At 41.1% G+C, this 21,613-nt stretch overlaps 1 protein-coding gene across 6 annotated transcripts in view; it reads right to left on the bottom strand.

The window, feature by feature from the left end:
- The window catches only part of AMER1 (APC membrane recruitment protein 1), an 84,608-nt gene that overhangs the window by 39,364 nt on the left and 23,631 nt on the right, over positions 1–21,613 (bottom strand). For 3 of the 6 annotated variants that reach the window (XR_006274058.1, XR_006274057.1, XM_043491866.1), the window contains exon 3: positions 9,070–9,113. Coding sequence is in view for 4 of the 6 variants with exons in the window: in XM_043491866.1 (XP_043347801.1) it covers positions 9,070–9,113 (44 nt within the window). In the remaining 2 variants the exon portion in view is untranslated. Of the gene's footprint in view, positions 1–9,069; positions 9,114–16,555; positions 18,891–21,613 lie in introns of those variants that run through there. The other 3 variants (XM_043491864.1, XM_043491867.1, XM_043491865.1) reach the window with 1 other exon arrangement.

The raw sequence follows: 21,613 nt of genomic DNA, 5'->3' as shown, positions 1-21,613 counted from the left end.
TCCTAATTGGCAAGAAGGCCAATTAGTGCCATTTGTGAGGCTGAGTTTGTAGTGTGAACACCTGTCTGCTAGCAATTGGACCCAGGCCTGCTATTTAGTTCATAAGTGGCCACAAAAGAGCTATCAAATGGCAAAAAACTTTTGGTCACTACTGATTTGATCTGCATTTGAACCAGTAACCTAAAGTTTCACAGCTCACAGATGGCACAGATTTTCATGGCCACAGATCTTAAGGCCAAAAGGAACTATTATGATCACCTAGTCTGAACACAGATGAGAGCCTCGATGTCCCTTCAATCAGTATAATAAGAGAGAAATAAGAAGGTAATTTGGAAACAAGACATGCCAAGGTGCAATAATATCACCTTGATTCTTTTTGTTGCAAAATCGTTCCCTCTTAGGTGGAAAATATGCAATGCGTGCAGGCTACTTTAACATAATAGGCTAGCTCCTGAGCATGTGCACCAGTGTCCTCTAGTGGATGGATTGAGACCTGCTTCCCTGTGTGTCATAATCCCTGAATTATTAGCTACAAATAGAGTCTCCTTCAGCTAAAATTGATTTAGAAGCAGAAGTAGCTGAACTCTATCCCCACCATCACTGTGATATTCCAAGTGACCTCAGTGTAAACCTGTAAAGTCCTAGATTTGTAACAGTAAGGGGGATACTTAGAAGTATGTTTATAGCTTAGACATTTACTAAAACAACATACAGGGGAGACAAGAATCAGGGCCTCTTTCATCACAACAAACAATCACGTCTGACAGCCCTCATAATGGCCATTAAATCAGGCCATAAAATACTAGGGGAATGCAAAAAAAATCTGTTGGTTGGGCTTGTTTCAATACAAAGCCAAACTAAAGCCCGCCCACTGTAATTAATTAAATTTCTCCTCTGCACATTGTTTAGTAGCAGTTTGTCAAACTGCTGCCAGGAAGAGTAGCTGTCCCCACCAGCCCAGTACTGTATGATAATCCCCTGAAAGAGAATGTACAGCTTTCCGACAGGCCTATCCAGATCTGTTTGCATACTTAGCAAGAGCAATTCATCTTTTCTGTTCCTGTGAAAGGTGGGGCATGAAAGGGGAAGCCAGTATGGACAAGTCCAGTGGTCAGAAGTTAGAAATAAGGAGGCCCAGCAGCTATATCCTTACCTGGAGACAGACCAGTTTTCCACTGTGTAGAGAACACCAGAGCTTGCTCTACTAATTCCCTGAAGCGGTGTGCCAACAAAGAATCCAGGCAAGGGACACAAGAAGAATGGAGTCTGATAAAACTGATGTGCCAATGGTAACAAATAAAACTGGGTGATACCTTACTGTCATGTTTCCTTATGGACAGAAGTGAGCTCAGGCTGTTAGTTCAGATCCATAATTGAAACTCCCCAGATGTTGGGAGGGGCTTGAATCCAGTGTTCTGGTTCAGATCTCCCCTTCCAGCTGAGGTAGGGACTATACCTGGTGTTCTAGTTTAAACCGACTCCTACTTACTGACATCATCACGACAGTCAAGCTCACGTGGTTGCGCATCTACTAGTACTGATCATTGTCCTAGACACCCCTGCAGAGGGATTCATATGCTGCGCCTTGTGATAAATTAAGCATAAACTCTACTCTAAACCCAACTCTAGTGCTGAATCACTGTCTGACAACCTTCCCTGTGAATCAGTACTAAGCTATATATATATATATATATATATATAACGTTCAGTGTGTTACACAACCCCACTAGTGACCGGTCCACAGAGGATCTGCAGTCTGCTAACTGCTAAGGGCTAGGGGATAAAGGCATTTGGTTTTGGGGTTGAGACCCCCCTACATGGGGTTAACATCTAGACAAGCTACGACTGTGGTTGTTACGTACATACATATGTGAGGGGCACAGTGCTGTTGGAGGTGCTGTCTTTTGGCGATCCTGACTACTTATGCTCATTAAAAACACTGATATTGTTTGCAAGAGTAAAGATGTTAAATCCAATGCGTTAATAATGTGACCTGGTCCAATTCCAATAAAGGCGATTACATCCTGCCGCCTTAGGCTTCTCATGCACTTTCATCTGGATATAGTGTTCTCCTCCACTTCCTGTCCAAAATTGTTGCATAGCATTGCCGTGCACTTGTAAACATTTGCTATGTTACACCCAGAGGTGAGTGCATTTCAGCAGAGGGTAGTCATGCTCATTTCCTTTTCTTTTGGCCTCATTTTTCCTCCCCTTTCTCCCTCCCCCCGCTTTCCTAAAAGGCAAATGGGACTTCTTGAACCACCCCCCACCTTTTTACCTTTTTATCAGGTAAAAAGACATATCCTTTTTTAAAATCTCTCCAGCATAAAACAGAACCCAGCTCCCAGCATTTTACTAAAAATAGAAATAGTAAAAATAAATCATGAGAATGCAGTAATTCCTAATGAGAGGCATTTGGAGGTTTTGATTCTGTCCTCTAGATGGCTGTAGGGAATAGATTCTATCGGCCGATAGAAACCCAGACTTTGACAGCAATGCTAGAGCATCTTAGATATTGTTGCTATAGCAATCTCAGTCCTGCACCTTTCTGCTTCTGATTTATGAAAGATACAGTTCGGATGAAACACCACCCAGAAGAGTTCTTCTAGCTGCTGGAACGGTGAGGGAACCTAGACTGGCTGGAACCTGAATGTAGTTAAGCCATCTGCCTGACCCCTGAGCAGTCAGGACTTTGTGTGCAATTCCCTGTGGAAGCTTGAGCCTCCTCTTAGCTATTACAAAGCTACCAGAAGGGATTTCATCTCATGGTGTCCTCAGTGCTTTTCCCTGTCCAGCAAAAGATGTACACTAGACTCTGTGTGAGATGAACGTCATCTCCATGGGAACGGAGCAAGAGGCCACAAAGCCCACAGCACTACAGAGGAAATTAAATTATCTGTCCCAGCAATATAATCCTCCAGGGTATTCAACTGTCTGGCAGTACAGTCAGGTTGAAAAGCAGATGTAGAAAGGGCTATTGTCAGGGAATATTTGTTCAGATTAGCACAAAGGCCGTTTAGCACAAATTCAGTCAGAAGGGCCATGCATGAGATCTTGTTATAGTGCTCAAGGAATACCACAAATTCCATGGTGTCCTGGGCAAGCCTATTTGCTGTGTTCTCTTGTCCACACCCGAGGAGCTACTCGCTCAGTCACTCAAGAGGACCTGAAAGGGGGCAGGGCACAAGAACATTAAAAAGAAAAACAACCCAAAACTACATTTGATGACTTTTAAAAATATTTGCCCTGAACATAATGGGATTATTTCAGGGGTCTGAATTTATTGATCTGACCATACTGAGCCAGAAATGATATCACTGCAAACCACTGGCAGCTGCTTTTCAGTCATTTGCTCTGCATTTTGTGTTCCTAAAATTGTGGATTTTTTTTTTAAATGTAAGAACATAAGAACAGCCATACTGGGTCAGACCAAAGGTCCATCTAGCCCAGTATCTTGTCTTCTGACAGCGGCCAATGGCAGGTTCTTCAGAGAGAACAAACAGAACAGGTAACCATCAATTAATCCATTCCCTGTCACTCATTCCCAGCTTCTGGCAAACAGAGGCTAGGGACACCATCCCTGCCCATCCTGGCTAATAGCCATTGATGGACCTATCCTGCATGAATTTATCTAGTTCTTTTTTGAACCCTGTTAAGAGCCTTGGCCTTCACAACATCCTCTGGCAAAGAGTTCCACAGGCTGACTGCGTGTTGTGTGATGACATACTTCATTTTGTTTGTTTTAAACCTGATGTCTATTAATTTCATTTGGTGACCCCTAGTTCTTGTGTTATGAGAACGAGTAAATAACACTTCCTATTTACTTTCTCCATACCTGTCATGATTTTATAAACCTCTGTCATAATCCCCCCTTAGTCATCTCTTTTCCAAGATGAAAATTCCCAGTCTTATTAATTTCTCCTCATACGGAAGCCGTTCTATACCCCTAATAATTTTTGTTGCCCTTTTCTTAACCTTTTCCAATTCCAATATATCTTTTTTGAGATGGGGTGACTACATCTGCATGCAGTATTCAAGATGTGGGCTTTCCATGGATTTATATAGAGGCAATATGATATATTCTATCCCTTTCTTAATTATTCCAAATATTCTGTTCGCTTTTTTGACTGCCGCTGCACATTGAGTGGATGTTTTCGGAGAACTATCCACCATGAATCCAAGATCTCTTTTATATGTATAGTTGGGATTATGTTTTCCAATTTATGTTTTTCAACTTAGTTTAAAAATTAAAATCACCCTCTGAACTATTTTTAAGATGGACTCAGTGAACAGAGATGAGCTGGAACATTGGCAAAACCGACGCCGAGCCTTGCAGGCCTGGTGATCTCGTGCTAAAGAGAAAGAGTCAACTGTGCTCATCTGCTCCTCTCTCTTTATTCCCATGATCCTTTTCTTCCAAAGAGAGAAGGGAAACCCCCAGAAGTTCTCTAATTCCCTCTGTAAGTTTCTCTTTTCCTCCTGAATTCTGAATAAGTATGAACACAGAAAAAGCTATCTGAGACTAAGCTACTGATACACCTCTTCCCACCCCTCACAATCACCGGGAACTTGTCATGTTATGGACAACCATCCAATCCCTGATTAGGGCTCCAGAAGAAAGTTACCCAGAAAACACCACCCTGGCCACTATGGATGTAGAAGCCCTCTATACCAACATTCCACACAAAGATGGTCTACAAGCTGACAGGAACAGTATCCCCGATAATGTCACGGCAAACCTGGTGGCTGGACTTTGTTCTCACCCACAAATATTTCACATTTGGGGGCAATGTATAGCTTCAAGTCAGTAGCACTGCTATGGGTACCTGTGTGGCCCCACAGTATGCTAACATTTTTATGGCTGACTTAGAACGCTTCCTTAGCTCTCGTCCCCTAACGTCCCTACTCTACTTGTACATCATTGATGACATCATCATCATCTGGACCCCTGGAAAAGAAGCCCTTGAGGAATTCCACCACTTTCCATCCCACCATCAACCTCAGCCTAGACCAATCCTCACAAGCGGTCCATTTCCTGGACACTACGGTGCTAATAAGAGATGGTCACCCTATACCGGAAACCTACTAACCACTATACTTACCTACATGCCTCCAGCTTCCATCCAGAGCACATCACACGATCCATTGTCTACAGCCAAGCTCTAAGATACAACCGCATTTGCTCCAATCCCTCAGACAGAGCCAAACACCTAAAAGATCTCTATCAAGCATTCTTAAAACTATAAAACCAATCTGCTGAAGTGAAAAAACAGATTGACAGAGCCAGAAGAGTACCCAGAAATCACCTACTACAGGACAGACCCAACAAAGAAAATAACAGAATGTCACTACTGTCAGCCCCCAACTAAAACCTCTTCAGTGCATCATCAAAGATTACAACCTATCCTGAAAATGATCCCTCACTCTTACAGATCTTGGGAGACAGACCAGTCCTCGCTTACAGACAGCCCCCCAACCTGAAGCAAATACTCCCCAGCAACCACACAACAAAAACACTAACTCAGGAACCTATCCTTGTAACAAAGCCGGATGCCAACTTGTCCACATATTTATTTAAGTGACACCATCATAGGACCTAATCACATTAGCCATGCCATCAGGGGCTTGTTCACCTGCACATCTACCAATGTGATATATGCTATCAGGTGCCAGCAATGCCCCTCTGCCATGTACATTGGCCAAACCGGACAGTCTCTATGCAAAAGAATAAATGGACACAAATCTGACATCAAGAATCATAACATTCAAAAACCGGTAGGAGAACACTTAAATCTTTTACTGAGTGGCCAGAGAGGTTGAAGGTTGGCAATTTTGCAACAGAAAAGCTTCAAAAACAGACTCCAACGAGAAACCGCTGAGCTTAAATTAATATGCAAACTAGATACCATTAACTTGGATTTGAATAGGGGAGACTGGGAGTTGCTGGGTCATTACACATATTGAATCTATTTCCCTAAATTAAGTATCCTCACACCTTCTTGTCAACTGTCTAAATGGGCCATCTTGATTATCACTACAAAAGTGTTTTTCTCCTGCTGATAATAGCTCATCTTAATTAATTAGCCTCTTACTGTTTGTATGGCAACTTCCACCTTCTCTGTATGTATATATCTATACCTTCTTACTATATGTTCCATTCTATATATCCGATGAAGTGTGCTGTAGCCCACGAAAGCTTATGCTGTAATAAATTTATTAGTCCCTAAATTGCCACAAGTACTGCTGTTCTTTTTACCCAACATAGACTCTCACCACTCAGGGACCTCGCCTCTTGACACATACTTTCTAGGGGGGGAAATTCCCTTCCAAACCCAGACTGGGTGCGAGGTCAAATTGTCAAACACCCTCACAAGGAAGTGAGGCTGCCTAGGAGATTCTGCGAGGACCATGCCACCAGCTCTCTCTCTAACCACGTCCCCAGATATTAGAGACTTGCGGAGGTTGTGCAGAGAGGAGAGGAGTTGTGGCCTCCCAGGCCAGGGGACTGGCATGATAGGCAACCCCTCGTCCCATGCCCTTTTGTTTTTATATGCAGTAACCCATTTTAAAATACTTATAGCAGTGCTAATAACTCACAGTTAATAATGAAATGAATTTCATCCCTTTTCCTGATCTCAAAATGTCCATGAGCAGCTTTATAATTTTATCAAATGCATTAGTTATTCAGAACCATTTGCTCAAAACTATAGGTGAAATTTTTCTGCAGCCTGCAGCGCGTCTGCAAGCAGTATATCTGGAGAATTTGAAATTCACCTCATGTTAGTTAGCGTTGATTAGATGCACAGATTACATGGCATTGTTTCTGTCCCCTGTTTATCAGCCTAATCCAAGGCCTACTAAAGTCAATGGGAATCTTTCCATTTACTTCAGTGGTCTTTGGTTCAGGCCCTAAATGAGCACAACTGAAAATCATGTGTGCAGTAGGAATACCCACATTTACAAGTTCAAAATTCATTCTCTGTCACCATTCTCCAGTGTTGCCAACTCTAGCAATTTCACTGCAATATTTGGTGTTTTTCTTAAAGACCCAGCTCCTGGAATCAAGGGATTACATAAGAATCTCAACTTTTTTTTTTCCTAGCCTTCATGGTTGTGAAGAAAAACTTGAATATGTTACCTGAGAATATCTTCTAGATTCTGAGATTTTAGGGTAAATAGAAACAACCCCAAGTTTTTCTTTGAAAAAAATCTCAATTTTTAAGCCAGTCTCATGACATTTGAGGCTTGACTCAGGTCTCTTGAGCTCTTTAAGAGGGCAATACTGATTCTCCAACATTTTCTGTAACCACAACAAATAAGATAAAATAACATTTCAAAATATCATTAAGTATGTTGTGACTGGTAACTTATTAGGTTATTAAAGCTAGAATAATATTAAAGAAACTGATTTTGGAAACATCAGCTAGTGCAGGGGGTACTGGGCAGCATATGTCAGTTGGCTGGAGTATAAAAGAGAGAGATTACATATACAGAGAGAGATGCTTGCCTGCCTGCCTAGGATGGGAGAAGAGGGCACTGAGATGAGACCAACAGTGGGAAGCAGCAAACATCCTTGGAGAAAAGTTTTTTGTGAAATCAATTAGGAGAATACCCAGCAATCTTATTTGGACAGCCTAAGTTGGATCAAAGTGTTAGATTGGTTTTGATGATACAGGATAATAGAGGTTGGTTGGATGTTAGAGAAATGGGACCGCAGCAGAGTGACTATAGTATTCAGTTCCGGGTGCCATGCCTTGAAATGGAGACAGTAACTCATGTGACACAGCACCACGCGTGTTAGGCCTTCTGAATTATTGTTGGCCACAAAGAGCAGATATCCGTAAAGTTATCCCGTATGTGGTTCTACAAGATGAGCCTGATCCAATCCAGAGTTGGAAACATGCCCTCCTCCCCCTCCCCACTCCCCGAATTTTGGGAAAATTTTGATCCAGACCTGAATTTTGCAGCAACTTTAAAATTGGGGGATGGGGGGGATTTAAGATCTAAGTACTACTGTGCAATTGAGCCATTGCTGCAAGAGGAGATAGGATGGGTCAGTCTATCGTTGCCTGTTGAGGCCCAGTGTGCATGTAATAGCTGGTGAGAGGAGAAGAAAAAAAAAAAAGAGGGAAAGAAACCTCAGTTGCTTTTAGTTTCCCAGAGGAGCTTTCCCTAGGATATTCACAGCAGTCCATATCTCATTACCAGCCAGTTCCCTGATTTACATAGTTCTGAAGGTTAATATATGGTTCTCGTGATAAGTACCAGATTTCTATATTTAAAGTAACAGATACTTTCTAGGTTGAATTGTGCTCTGATCTCCACAGATTAAAAAAAAATGTGATCATTAGCACAGGAGCTAGTCACTAACATTCAAAAGTGGATTCCGAAGGACATCACGTGACCCGCTTAAATTTCTGCAGTAAGTCTATCTACTCAGTGGCCTGTTGATGAATCTAAGTAATCACATCATGTGGGTAATAATGGTTTCAAATGAAAGTAATAGTACAAAACCACCATTCAAGACTTCTGTCTTGGGATTGGAGGGCAGATGGGGTGGAGGGGAGAAAGACTGATGAAATCAAAACCAAAACTGTCACTCAGAACTCAAACGTCTCCATATTTGCTAATACCTTTTCACTCCCCGTCTGCCAAGATCAGAATGACTTTTTTCCCATAATGCCCTCGTGCCCAACAAGGCTGAAAAAAACCTGTCTTCAATTTTGCAGAAAGCCAGTTCTTCTAGCAAGCTCACAGATGACCTGATGATTCTTAAAGGGCACTGACCATCTCTCTTTTGCCTTGCCCATTTCAAAGATGAAGAATCATTTTAAATTCGAAGTTGATGTTCCAAGTGGGAACATTTTCAAAGCAATTTCAAATATTATTATTTTTCTTCATCTCTGCAAACTTCAGGAGTTTTAGGAGGATTTCTGATTTTAAAATATTTTCCTCAAGAATCCTAATAATGTTAAATAGGTCTTGGTTGAATCATAAATTACATAAATTACTACCTTCCATGATCCTTTTAGGTTTTGTACAAAGCTACCTTTGAAAATATATATTTACCTTTAATGGAGTTCATCTGTGGCTCTCTCACTCTTATCCTGTGCCTGTAACAACAAAGAATTCTGTTTAAAGCAAGGAAAGATCAGATTAAATATACAGTGAAGTTGTCAGATCAGGGCTAGTGGCAAAACCTGAATCAAAGAGAAAATACTCTAATAGAAATAAAAACTTAAAATTCTGTGGATCAACAGACTGGATGCTAATTATTGCTTCTAGCTTGCTTAAGAAATTGTGAAAGACTGTGCTTTGTTTTCTAGCCACAACCACTCATTTCTAGCTGTGATCTCATTAGCTCTCATAGCTCTGGGATGTGAGACCTATGGGAAATACCTAAATGCTGGAGGGTTTTTTTTGTGCAGGTGGCGCTCTTCCCTCTGAATCAGTATTGAGCCACTGCCCCAACCATAATGTTGAGAGCACCGTGATACTAAAGATAATTTTTCTCAGATGAGATATAAAGCAGATGTCCTAAATGTGTGTGTTGTTAAAGATCCTAAGGCACTTTTTGTAAGAATAGGGGCTTTAAATCCTAATGTCCTGATAAAACTCTTATTTCTGAATATGTTTCCCTAGACTCCCTCTGCAATTTCAATTGAATAAAGTATTATTCTTCACTTCCTATCCCAGTCTCTGATTCAGGAAAGCACTTAAGCACACGCTTAACTTTCACCAGGTGCACAAGTTCTTTCCTGAGTCTGGGCCCTAAATTGTTGTTGCATACTGTTAAAGAGTCACAGTGTGTCACCCCAAATGTTGCTGTAAGAAGTGGGTAAAAATCACCGATTTAATCTGTCATAGCATTTGGAAAATAGGGATCTGACACACAGGAATATTGGTAAGAAACTGGACTTTATTTCCTGGCCCATTAAATCTTCGGATGCTGACCCCAGTTATTTGCTGTCTTTTCACCCAGGTTATTAGACATGCAAAAGGTGAAATATATGCAAACCAAAAGGTACCACTAGCGTAAGCATTATCATCCATAATTTGCTCATACTTTACAAAACAAAAAGAAATAGAAAGCTTGCTCTTGCACAGAGAACAAATCCAGAAAATTTCAGTCCAAAAGAAGAAAGCTATGAACATACCAAAACAAGGTTAGAACGGAAGCTGGTATGTAACTACGACCTTGTATATGCTAGAAAAGTTGTATAGATTTAACTAAAGCTGTTTAAAAATCAATCTAAACCCCTAATTAATGTAGATGCATTTAAACCAATGTAACCCTTGCTTATAGTGGTGTAAGTGCACCTACATTGGCAGTTTTCTGGTATAGACAAAAGCACCTTAGTGACTTAGGAGCCTAAGTCCTGTTTACAAAAGTGACTTTGGGCCAGATTTTTAAAAGCATTTATTCCTTTAAAAAGCTGACCCCTAGACATCTTAGGCTGCTGTAAGGATCCAGGCCTAAGTCACTTTTGAAAATGTAACTTTTCAAAAGCACCTAAGTGCTTTTTTCAAAATTTTATCCAAGATCTATAAGTACACAGGAGGCAGGAAGAGCTCCCAGTATAATAAATTCTCAGTCTCCAAGGGGTTAAAAAGACTCTGTAGTGTACTAAGTAGCTTCCTTTTGCTGTTTAATACACTGGAACAGAACTCACCTAATCCATGCCAACAGAAAACCCATTAGAAAGAGCAATTTAATGGCCAGACTTGGGGGTTATTTTTGGAGATGATGCATCCAAGCAAAACTGACCGCTCTCTGCCTGCCCAGCTGCTACATTATCTGATTCTCTCAGAACAGATTAGAAACACCAAATTCCTCTCATACGTTTTTTTGTAAATCACTGTTAAGTGATAAAGGAAAAGTCTGACGAATGAAAAGATCAGTCAAATTTGAACTTCAGGCCTGGAAACAGATCCCTTAATTCCTCCTCAGGCCAAGCATATCTAAAGGAGCTTGCATTTTCTTTAGAAGTGGAGATTCCTCCCTGACTGATAGCTTTCAAGATGTGGTTCCAGAAGAGGTTTGTGTCCTCTTCCCCTTGTACCTGAGAGATGGAGGAGAGGCTGTTGTCAGTGATCCACCCAACACAACTTAGTATTTAATTCTCACAGCTGATTATGTTTCAAACCTTGCCCTCATTTGAAACGGAAAAAAAACATAATTGTACCTCATCAGTCAATGCCAGTTGTTCCCTGCCCTCTGCCCTTTTCCTTTTATTTTTCTTCTTCAATTCAATTAAGACTAATTAGATCACATCAGGGCACACATCACTTATTACGGACATTGGTCCCAAGGGATAAATATTCAGCTGATGACCTATCCCCTCCCTGCTGGCCCGAACATTTGAGTGGTGCTGAGTCCATCTCAAGATCTGCTCTCAGGTGCCTCCTTTGTAACTTGCTTTTTTGATCCATTTGAGGGAAGGGTCATGTGGGTGGCTCAAATTCAATGACTTGAAAGCCTCCTTTTCAGAGTAATACAGCACTTTTCCTCTTCCAAGCACTTTACATAGATTAGCTAATTAATCTTCACAGCTCCCCTCTGAGGTAAACTGCATCAGCCCTGTCTGAGGGGGAACCAGGCCTTGAGTAGAGAGTAACCTGCCCACCACACACAAATGGCATCAGGAGCAGAGCTGGGATTGGAACCTTCCTGACTTCCGTTCCAGTGCTCAGAACAAACCTGTCTCTGCCAAACCCTTCTCTACCTTTGGTCTTTAACCTGCACCATTTTCTTGTCTGTTCCAAGAGGATAGACAAAGCCAGTAATAAATGTCTATTCTGCAGTTTGCTTAGCAAACTGTTGGCAACAGCTTCTCTTTGGCACCAGATGCACCTTCAACATAAACATTGTTTAACTGATGGCTCCTCTTCCTATGTTGCTTTCACTGCTCCTTTCATAGAATCATTGATGATCAGGGTTGAAAGAGACCTCAGGAGGTCATCTAGTCCAACACCCTGCTCAAAGCAGGACCACCAACTGGTTTTCCCATCTGGCATTAACCCAATTTATCAATATTCTCACTGAGAAGTCTTGAGAGACCAAGATGTGCAGGAAAATTTGGCATCTAAATTGCTTCAGTATCTGCAAAAGTCGTATCAGCCATAGGCATGTACTTCACATCCATAGGTTGTTCTCAGGCTCCTGCCTCTATGATACTTACCAGCTGTTTTCTCAGGCCAACCTACTAACTCTGTGGTTGAACATTAACCAGGACAGCAGTGATGTGGTGGAGTTATCAGGTGGCCCTTATTTAAATTCTCCACCAAATGGAAGGCCTCTTCCTCTGTTCAAGTTCATCCTCATTTTGGATACTGCTAGATTATTTATCCTCAGGCTTCATACGCATTCTTTTGAAGTGAATGTTATGCCTTAGAAATGATCAGATTTCACAAGCATCAGGAATTCTCAAAATATTTCTGGGAGGGGAATATTCCCAGTCATCCCTATGAGGTCTACTACCATTCCTCCCGTTTCTAATCATACAAGTTGAACAGAAGGCTCTACTAGAAATACACTCACTAGATTAAATCCTGGCTCCTTGGAAGTCAAGTCAAATTCCCGTTGATTTCAATGGGGCCAGGATTTTATCCACTATGTTTATCAGCAAAAAGTGAGAGTTGTCTGCCAATTAGACAGAACATTTCTAACCATCAGAAGAATGAAGTTCTCCAATTGCCTTCTCAGGGGAGGGGCAAAACACTAACTTGTTTTAAGACTGAGCTCAATACGTTTATGGAGGGGATGGTATGATGAGATTCGCTACAATGGCATATGGCCCGTCCATGACTGCTATTAACAAATATCTCCAGCCATCAGGGATGCAGCACTAGATGGGAAAGGACTCTGAATTACTACAGAAAATTCTTTCCCAGATGTTTGGCTGGTAGGTGTAACTGATCACCTTATTTAGGGTCTGTGGGGAATTTTCCCCCAGGTCAGATTGGCAGATACCCTGTGGGGTTTTCATCTTCCTCTGCGGTGTGGGGCATGGATCACTTGCTGATTTGAATTAGAATAAATGGTGGATTCTCTGTAACTTGAAGTTTTTACATCAAGATTGGAGGACTTCAGTAACTCAGGCAGAGGTTATGGGTCTATTGCAGGAGTGGATGGGTGAGGTTCCGTGACCTGCAATGTGCAGGAGCTCAGACTAGATGATCATGATAGTCCCTTCTGGCCTTAAAACCTAGGAGTCCAAGAGATCTTGCCTCCCTCCTTGGCTGTGGAAATGAGAACACATTTTTGTTTAAATGGAAAAACATAAGTGAGTTTAAACCATCCTTCCCCTTGCATAAGAAAGACTCCATGTACATATGCTGCAGAAGGGGAGAAATTCATGGAGTAGACCCTTAAAGTATTGGCAGAACATTGTCTTTCTCTGCTATGTCCATCCAAAGCTCACAGGGTCTTTGTACTGCTCTGCCCAGATTGCTCTTTAGAAGTCTATGCAAATAAGTCTAGAGCACAGGTAAAAGCTGAGTGAGAGTCAAATGTAACTTCATATACATGAAAAAGCCACATTCTAAATGCAGAGATTCAAAGCAGAGAACAGAGGAGAGATTAAATAAGGACTCATAAGTTTGCAATTATTCCTGAACTCATAAGGCTCATCATTAAGAGTGTTGCTTTCCTACAGTTATCAGAATAAATGGTATTTTTAAGGACTGGTCATCCTGTTGGTATTTTCCCCACTGCCTCTCATTAAGTGTAAATATTGCTGATCTACATGAAGCTGGGAATATTTTGATTTCTATGTACACTAAAGTTTCTAATTGGTTACAGACACCCACTCCAGGGCAACATGGCATGGACAAAGAAAGAGAACAGATGGTGGGTTAGCGGAGCATCTGCTAATTAGTACTGAGCAGTTTTACCTGTAACCAATCATTTTGCACATCTGTTGGTCCCTGATCAAAGTCAACTGCCATGATAAATCCTGTTTGCATCTTAAATAAATAAGGATCAGATCTGGGCCTGACACTCATAAATCCTCTAAGGAGCAAGCTGCTCCAACCATTTGTGATTGCTAAATAAAGAGGCAAACACTATTGCAACAGGGACCCTGGGATTGTCTTAAAGGTCCCTTGCCAATTTTGTTTACATCTGGTGCAAATACACAAATGAATGATTCCTTTCAGTGGAAAGCCAAAAGAGAGAAAAGATAAAAGGACACCCAATCTTCAATCATTCAAGAAGTATAAAAAAAAGCATAATTTTCAGTGCTACAAAAAGGAGCTTCTGGACAGTGAAAGAGAAGCATTATTAATAGCTGAGATTAAACTCATGCACACAGTGTAGTGACCATTCTGATGTGCAACAGATGAAGGTTGAGACTTCTCCTTAGCATAATCAATAGTCTTGAATTTCCAATGATGGGGCTTCCCAGGGTACTGGCTTAGAAAACCGTCTCCCTTGACAACGCTCTGGAGACACTAAATGTATCAGCTTGTCATACATTACAGATAATTATGTCTCTTTAAAAATTCAGTCCCTCTCCTGTGAGATGGAGATTATTCTTTTAATTGGTTTGGTGCATTTTAAAACGATTGGGAGACTTTACAAAACCCTGTGTTACACAAGCAGCTTCCAAAACAGTATCTTGAGTTACTGGCAGGATCCCACACAAAATGTCCACCTGTGATTTTGGGGGCACTCTTGTACCCTCATATTGCTGGGCACAGTCATACAACTACAGCTCTGTATAACTACCTCCAATCAGAGGCTGTCAGTGCGGATCAAACTCCAGACTTTCAGCATCAAAAGCGCAGGCCTCTACCATTTGAGCTAAACAAGTACCTTTTTCAAGCAAAACAGTCTGTCCTGGACAAGGACTGAACATCCCCATGGCATTCTTTTTCTGGTAGTTCTGAAAGATAATAGCAGACTATCAGCCCAAGCACCTGTCCTGCACACCCTACCACTGCTAACATCCATGCTCCACGAGTTTTACTTTTCGCCACCTGTTCCTTGCTTAGCTCTTCAGGTGTAAGGCTCAACCTCTGAGTTAGTCTTTTAACATGCTTTACTTACTGTAAAGTAAGCTATTGTCCAGCTAATAGTAAAACGGCCCCTGAACGAAATCAAGCTGATTCACATCCCCGGGGCCTGATTCACTGTTGCCATGTGCCTTAAAATTACCATTTGCAGGCTCAGAGTGTTTTAGCAAATCTTACCTTGTTAGTGAACCTTCAAAACTTCACCTTCGAAACACTGGTCATGATAGTGACCAGCACCAGGCAGTAACCAGTGACCAGACAGAGCAGCATGCAGCAGAAATACAGCATTTCAGAACAGATACTGTTCCTTTAAACAGCCCTTTAAAACTGGAAGGCAAACATCATTAGGAGCAGAAACTGAATGGCACCCCCTGCTGCCTAACCCCCATCTCTCACTCACTCACTCACACAGCGCTTCAGCAATTTCCATTCTCAAATAAGAATTCATGTACATGAATGTCATCACAAGAAGACAATGCCACAGGTAACATTAGCTAAAGTTCAGGATCTGATGAAAGAGTCCTGTCTATACCTATTGACTACTAGCTCTGGCAAGCTACAGCTTCCATCAATACCATAGAATTTTAGACACATTTAGTAGCACACTCCTTTGCATGGAAGATGAGGGAACTCTCTAGACTTTGCAGTGTTTTGGCTGCAGCCTGGGAGAGGGGGAACAACAGACATGCAGACTTGTCTACACCGGGAAATCTACCAGCATTATTACAGCAGTAATTATACTGATACAGGGTATTCTCATTCTGAAATAAGGTTATTAGGCAGCAAATATTTTGACCAGTGCACAACTCATGGGTCACAGGGTCCTTTTTCATACAAATTAAAGTGATTCTTTCAACCCATTTCTTCCCTATACTGTACCTTCTAATCAGCCACAAAAAACTGTTTGCAAGATAAACATTTGTGACTGACGTGTGTGTGCTAAAGGTGCAGGAGAGGAGACAAAGCATTCATTTTGCCCCTTCTATCGCTGATAAAGCTGGTGAGCAGCTTCCCAAAATTTGCTCACTGACATTCCAGTAGTAAGAAAACATAGCACTTAAGAGCTGTTCCTATGAATCTCTGTGCTTCTACTTGCCAACAAGTGTCAGTGCCTTCCACGTATGTCCATGAAAGAGCAATTTTTCAATTATTCAGTTGATGAAATCAAGGGATATGTTCTCCTCTTCATAAACACATGAAACTCCTGCTTATTGCTTGTGTAGAGCAACAGTAGTACAGAGTACTTAAAAACAAAAAAAAACAAGAAAATCTGACTTTCAGATCCAGTGCTTTCAATTATAGTTATTTTGCAGAGCTAATTTAATATGGCAGAGTAATCTGGCTGGGTACACTAAGTGTTTGAAAGTAGCCAAAGCGAGTTGGGCTCAGACCATTATTTTTTTAAAAAACACTCTTCCCAAACACCTTCCACTTTACTTTCAAAAGCCTTTTCCCCCTTCAATCGTAATACCAGAGAAACACACAGATCTGATTGAGCAATAAAAACAAACAAAATACACCAATGAAAATGGATGTTCTCTAAAAACCTGAAGTTTATTCATTAGAATTCAGTGAAAGAAACATTCATTTTAAAACACAGTAAATACATTAAAAAGTTCAATAACTAGTCGTGTCAAGGACAAAAAAGAAAACATGAAACAATTGGCGATCAAGAAAGGGGCAGGGGAGAATCCAGATGCCTTCCCTTGGCTCAAGCTGTGCAGAACATAAGGGGTTCCAGTCTGTAGTGTTCTGAAGTTATTTGTGGAAACAGGTGACTTACTTCTGCCACATGCATGAAGGGGAGATCCTCTAGTGCCTTAAGCAGAACTGATGAAAGTTTGGGAAAAGGTTGTTTTCTTTACAACTGACACGTGCCTCCCTCTATCCCTCAATTATCCTCTTTGCCCAAACAATCTTATCCATTTGTTTTTGTTTGCTTGCCAATAGAGTGACAAAATAGGAGTGGTGGGGACTGAAGAGAAGGAGGAACAAGCAGTTTTCCATCTCAATGGAATGTCTAAAGACAAGGACTCTATAGCGAATGCATCACAGTGAACTATCCCATAGTAGCAGGGAGATGGGGTGGATAACTGAATGGGTCTTTTCCCTTTCTAACTTCTAGAATAACACAGATCTGCAGGGAAAAGTGAGCTGCACTGCCTAAATACAGCTTAGCAGACACTACAAATAACTGCATAAGATTGAATACCTTCAGAATTAAGGCGGGGCGAGGGGAATCAGGGAATGTTAAAAGCAAGTGTGGGTCAAAATGCCCCAGGAATGTTAGCAGCGCAGCCCTCCATGCAATTTGCATTTCAGTAACAGAAGTAAAACTCATAAAAGAAACAAAACAAAAACCACACACACAATAACGAATAGGAACACTGTCAGGTTAAGAGTCATTTAATTAAAGACACATAAACCCCATGCACAGCCAAATATCTCCACCTGCGTTGCCATCACTTTCAAATTTAAAACAAAACTCTACGTTCAGTGTTAATAATTTAGCTTTCCACCATTTCATTTGCATTTTGCTCAGCAGTGAACATAAATTTGACAATTCACTCCCTGCTCCTAGCTCGTTTCACTTTCTGGGCCTCATACTCCATGCCACTGTGCTTGGGTTGTAAATCCTGCAAGGTGGGGGAAGAGGAAATCAAACTTTGAATTGAAGTTTAAAAAAAAAAAATCCCAAGCACATTAACAATGAAATTTCAGAACTTTGCTTACTCACAATGTTCCTTTAAACCATGACCAGCCACTAGGTGAACAATAGAGCCCTTAAAATTAGCGTCATAGTTGCCACAGGTTGTAAAGATTTCCCTGGACAATGCTGAGAAGCAGCCAGGGTTCTGGTAATTGCTGAGGAATGAAGTTGGTGGTGGGGCTGAGGAGGCAGGAGAGTTAGGAAGAGCCCGGGGCTAGGGTGAGGCAGTTGACTAGTCCCATTTTGGCTGAAGGCCCCATGGAGGAGCTGCTCTGTAACATGCTGGGAACAGGTAATGCTCCTTGCACTGTAGGGAAGCAGGCAGTAGGGGATATCACTCCTGCTGATGGGTTAGAATTAGTCAGGGGGCAGCACCCATTGCTCAGCCCAACAGGAGGAACAGGGCCAGGGGGATGCAGTTGCCTCCTTCACTGCCTGGCCCAACAGTGACAGCCTCTTCCCCTTTGAGGAAACCTAACTGTTAAGACATTCCTGTTCTCTGCCTCCCGGCTGGAAGGAAGAAGTCTGCAGAGAACAAGCAGCACTACTACTACAGACTTAGCTAAGAGCCAGGCTGACACCAGCTCTTCAGGATGAATGTTCAAAATCCGGGACTGCCTCGGCCAAGCCCACACTGTTGTCAGCCACAGAACAGGAGCTTTGCCTTGGTTTTCCGGACAGCTTCACTGGCCAATGCCCCAACATCTCCCCTCCCAGTGGGCAGGTCCTTAAAAGTACAGAACTCCCTTCCAGAGCTTATTTAGATATTCAAAAATGGCCACTGCTGGATAAAGTCAAAACCATTAAAAAACAAACAAAACCCTGACCATTGTTTTCTAGCTTTAAAAGACAGTCAGTGATTCTTTCAGAAAGGAGACAGAGACAGTCCACAGACTGGAATTAAAAACAAAGCTAAAAACAGCACTTGACAGATGTGACATTCTGGTGTCAGAAGATCTAAGTAGTGTCCATGGAATGTGTGGATGGCAGGAAGGGGGGCGGCTTCTGATCTTCAGAATTAGCCCTGTGTGTAGCAGAAAAGCGAGATGGTTTCTTCATCGCACAGGTGGTGGCAGCAGCGACTGCTTTTTCTTCATCAGAACTGTAAGCCACACCATGTTAACATGACGCATGAGTAAAAGAAGAGTCCATAAAATTTCCCCTATGAATATAAAATGTAAAACTATACAAAAATAGATAAAATTGACCTCTCTCATATGTATAAAAAAATCCCAAATGCAATACAGAATTACTTGGTAGTCTGACCTGAATGTCAGTGGTTTAGACTGCATGTGCAATAGCCACAGTTAACCATGTAAGGGCAAGACATTTTGTGCAAGTGCCATGTGTACTGAAGTCCTGCTGTTTTTAATGCCTTAGCAGGACAATTGGCTGCTCCTGACAGTTGATTACTGATTCAGACATCACTTTCATTGAACACCGAGGCTAAAATTTTCCAATTTGGATGCCTAACTTCCATCAGGTAAAGAGAGGATTGCTTGATCCTGTAACATGATGAGCACTAACTGAGAAGTCAGACCATCCTTAGTTAGGTGCCTAACAGGAAGAACCCAGGTTGGAAGATTTTGGCCATGGACCTTAACTGCAATTTTATTTATAAAATGCTGCAAGTCAAGCAGGGTGAAAGAGCCAAACCCCACACCTCCCCAAAAATCCCCACAACCAAGAAAAGCTTTTTGTGGTGTCAGAGTGCCCCACCTTACAAAAACCAGCAGAGAGTGTATCATTCATTTGGTCAATCCATTAGTTTTTGGGTTTTTTTTTAAAAATGACACAGGAGTTTAACTTTTTTTTTTTTAAAGCAGCTACTATGAATGCTTAGTAATCAACTGACAAGCTAGGAAATTAGAAGTTAAGGATAACTCCATCCTTAATCTGCCCCATTTTTGTACAGATCTATTTTTGGGGGACCACTGGATGGGAGGGGGGAGAGAAATAAAGTTTGTAATTGAAACAGCTGGTGTTTCTACCATGAGGTTAGGAAAGCTTCCCTTAAAATAACGGGGCAGGAGAAAGACCAGTGACCTTACCCATAGCATATTGTGACACATGACCAGAGAAGTTGTAGTGAGTTCCCCAAGATCTCTGCTGAAGTAAGAAAACTTGCAATTCCATTGTCAATTTAATTCCTTTCCCTACCACAAAGCTCAAAATAAGTTGGAACTTTAAGTGCGCTTCTGAAACTTTTGGTTTTATTAATAAGCACTTAAGAAGTTACTTTTTGTCATTTCAAACCATCAGCTTTTTAAATTAAAAAATTATAGTCAATTTTTTAAAAGATTATTTCTACCAGAAGTTTTATCACCATGGAGGACTGATCCTATTTTCCCCTCAATAGACAGGAGTTTTAGAAGCATTGTAGATTAAACCTCATAGTATTATGTCCCCTTCCCAGTTGTATTTTAAAAATTTAATTAGAATATTGAAAATTCTTATTTCTTAATGGGGCAGAATACTCCAATAACCCAGCAAATTAGCACTAAAATGCTTTAGAAATATATAATTTTATCTATTTTCTCTGTTGGAGTTTAAATCAAATTAAGAATTTATGAAAAAATGGAAGAAAAACCTTTGGTATAAAGTCAGATTATCAAGTCCTAGCTGTATTGCCTTCACATTAGTTTATAGAAACAGTTTACGATAGGTTTTCCCATTACGTACCTACAGCCAAAATGCTTATTATTAGAGACATGCATTCATAAATGAACCTTCTTTTTAGCACTGTCACATTTATGCTTCACCAAAACTTTGGCAAAGGCTGCACCAATTAAAAACAACACAAAACAAAAATCCACACCCACAAGAGGTCTTTGGTGACATACTCAGAACAAAAACAAAAATTTAGTGTAAGAGACTTGCTCAGAGCAAGAGAAAGAGTGAATGTTAAAAATACTTTTCTGTGGAGTAATGTCTTGGATCACGCTGGAAACATTTTGTTTCTGAATGGCAGTAGGTAGAAACAGATCTGAGTTATGAAGTTGGGATCTGGACTTAGCCAAATCTATTAAATCCTAGTAGAGATTCTGATGATTAGTGCACCTAGGCCTTCATTTAGGACAGTACTTAAACATATACTTATGCCCCATTGAAGTCAAAGGGACTTAAGCTCATGCTAAATAGGGATTTATTCCTGAATCAGGAAAGGAGGTTCTGCCAGTGAGTTTGAAGCCAACAGGGCTCCTTTGTCCGCTATCTCTTAGGTTTTTCATAGGATAAAGTCAGACTGACACACCAAGATCAGAAATTCAGTGCAACGATGAATAAACTCTCAATTACTGATGGCAGGTTTCACTGTAACTAAGAGCAGAATTTGTTCTATGCAATCCTACACCTCTCTAGAGGGTTGCATGATTGCAAGGGAGAAGAATGTAGCACAACGTGCCCTACGTGGTAACATTCGCACAGTGTTACCAACGCAATAATACTGAGGAATGGAGAGTTAATCCAGGTACAACACTGAAATGGGCGTTCTTGGTTTTGAGTTCCTTTTTTTTTTTTTTTTTTTTTAATAAAAGTGAATTGCCAAACAAAAAGCAAGCCTGTTTGTGCCCTTCGCTGCTCTATATGAATGTATAAAGACAGCATCTTATATTCTCTTTTCCACTGAAGTATCAGAGCCCCGCTTCTCTTTCTTTGCTGGAGGCATTTCATACCTTGGCAACACTGTAGATACAGTGACAGTGGAGAAACTTGATTACAATTCAGATGTTTGCTAATCCATTTAGAAACACGACTCCAAATGTGTATTATAGATGGGACTTTCACCCTGGGTATACAAAACCATTAAGCTCCAGTCTACACTACAAACTGGAAACATATTTGTAATTGGGTTATGGGATAAGAGTTGTAGCCTGGTTATCTGAT

Source organism: Dermochelys coriacea, chromosome 9 (assembly GCF_009764565.3).
Source record: "Dermochelys coriacea isolate rDerCor1 chromosome 9, rDerCor1.pri.v4, whole genome shotgun sequence".
Lineage (NCBI taxonomy): Eukaryota > Metazoa > Chordata > Testudines > Dermochelyidae > Dermochelys > Dermochelys coriacea.
This window is presented reverse-complemented; position numbering and strand designations above follow the sequence as displayed.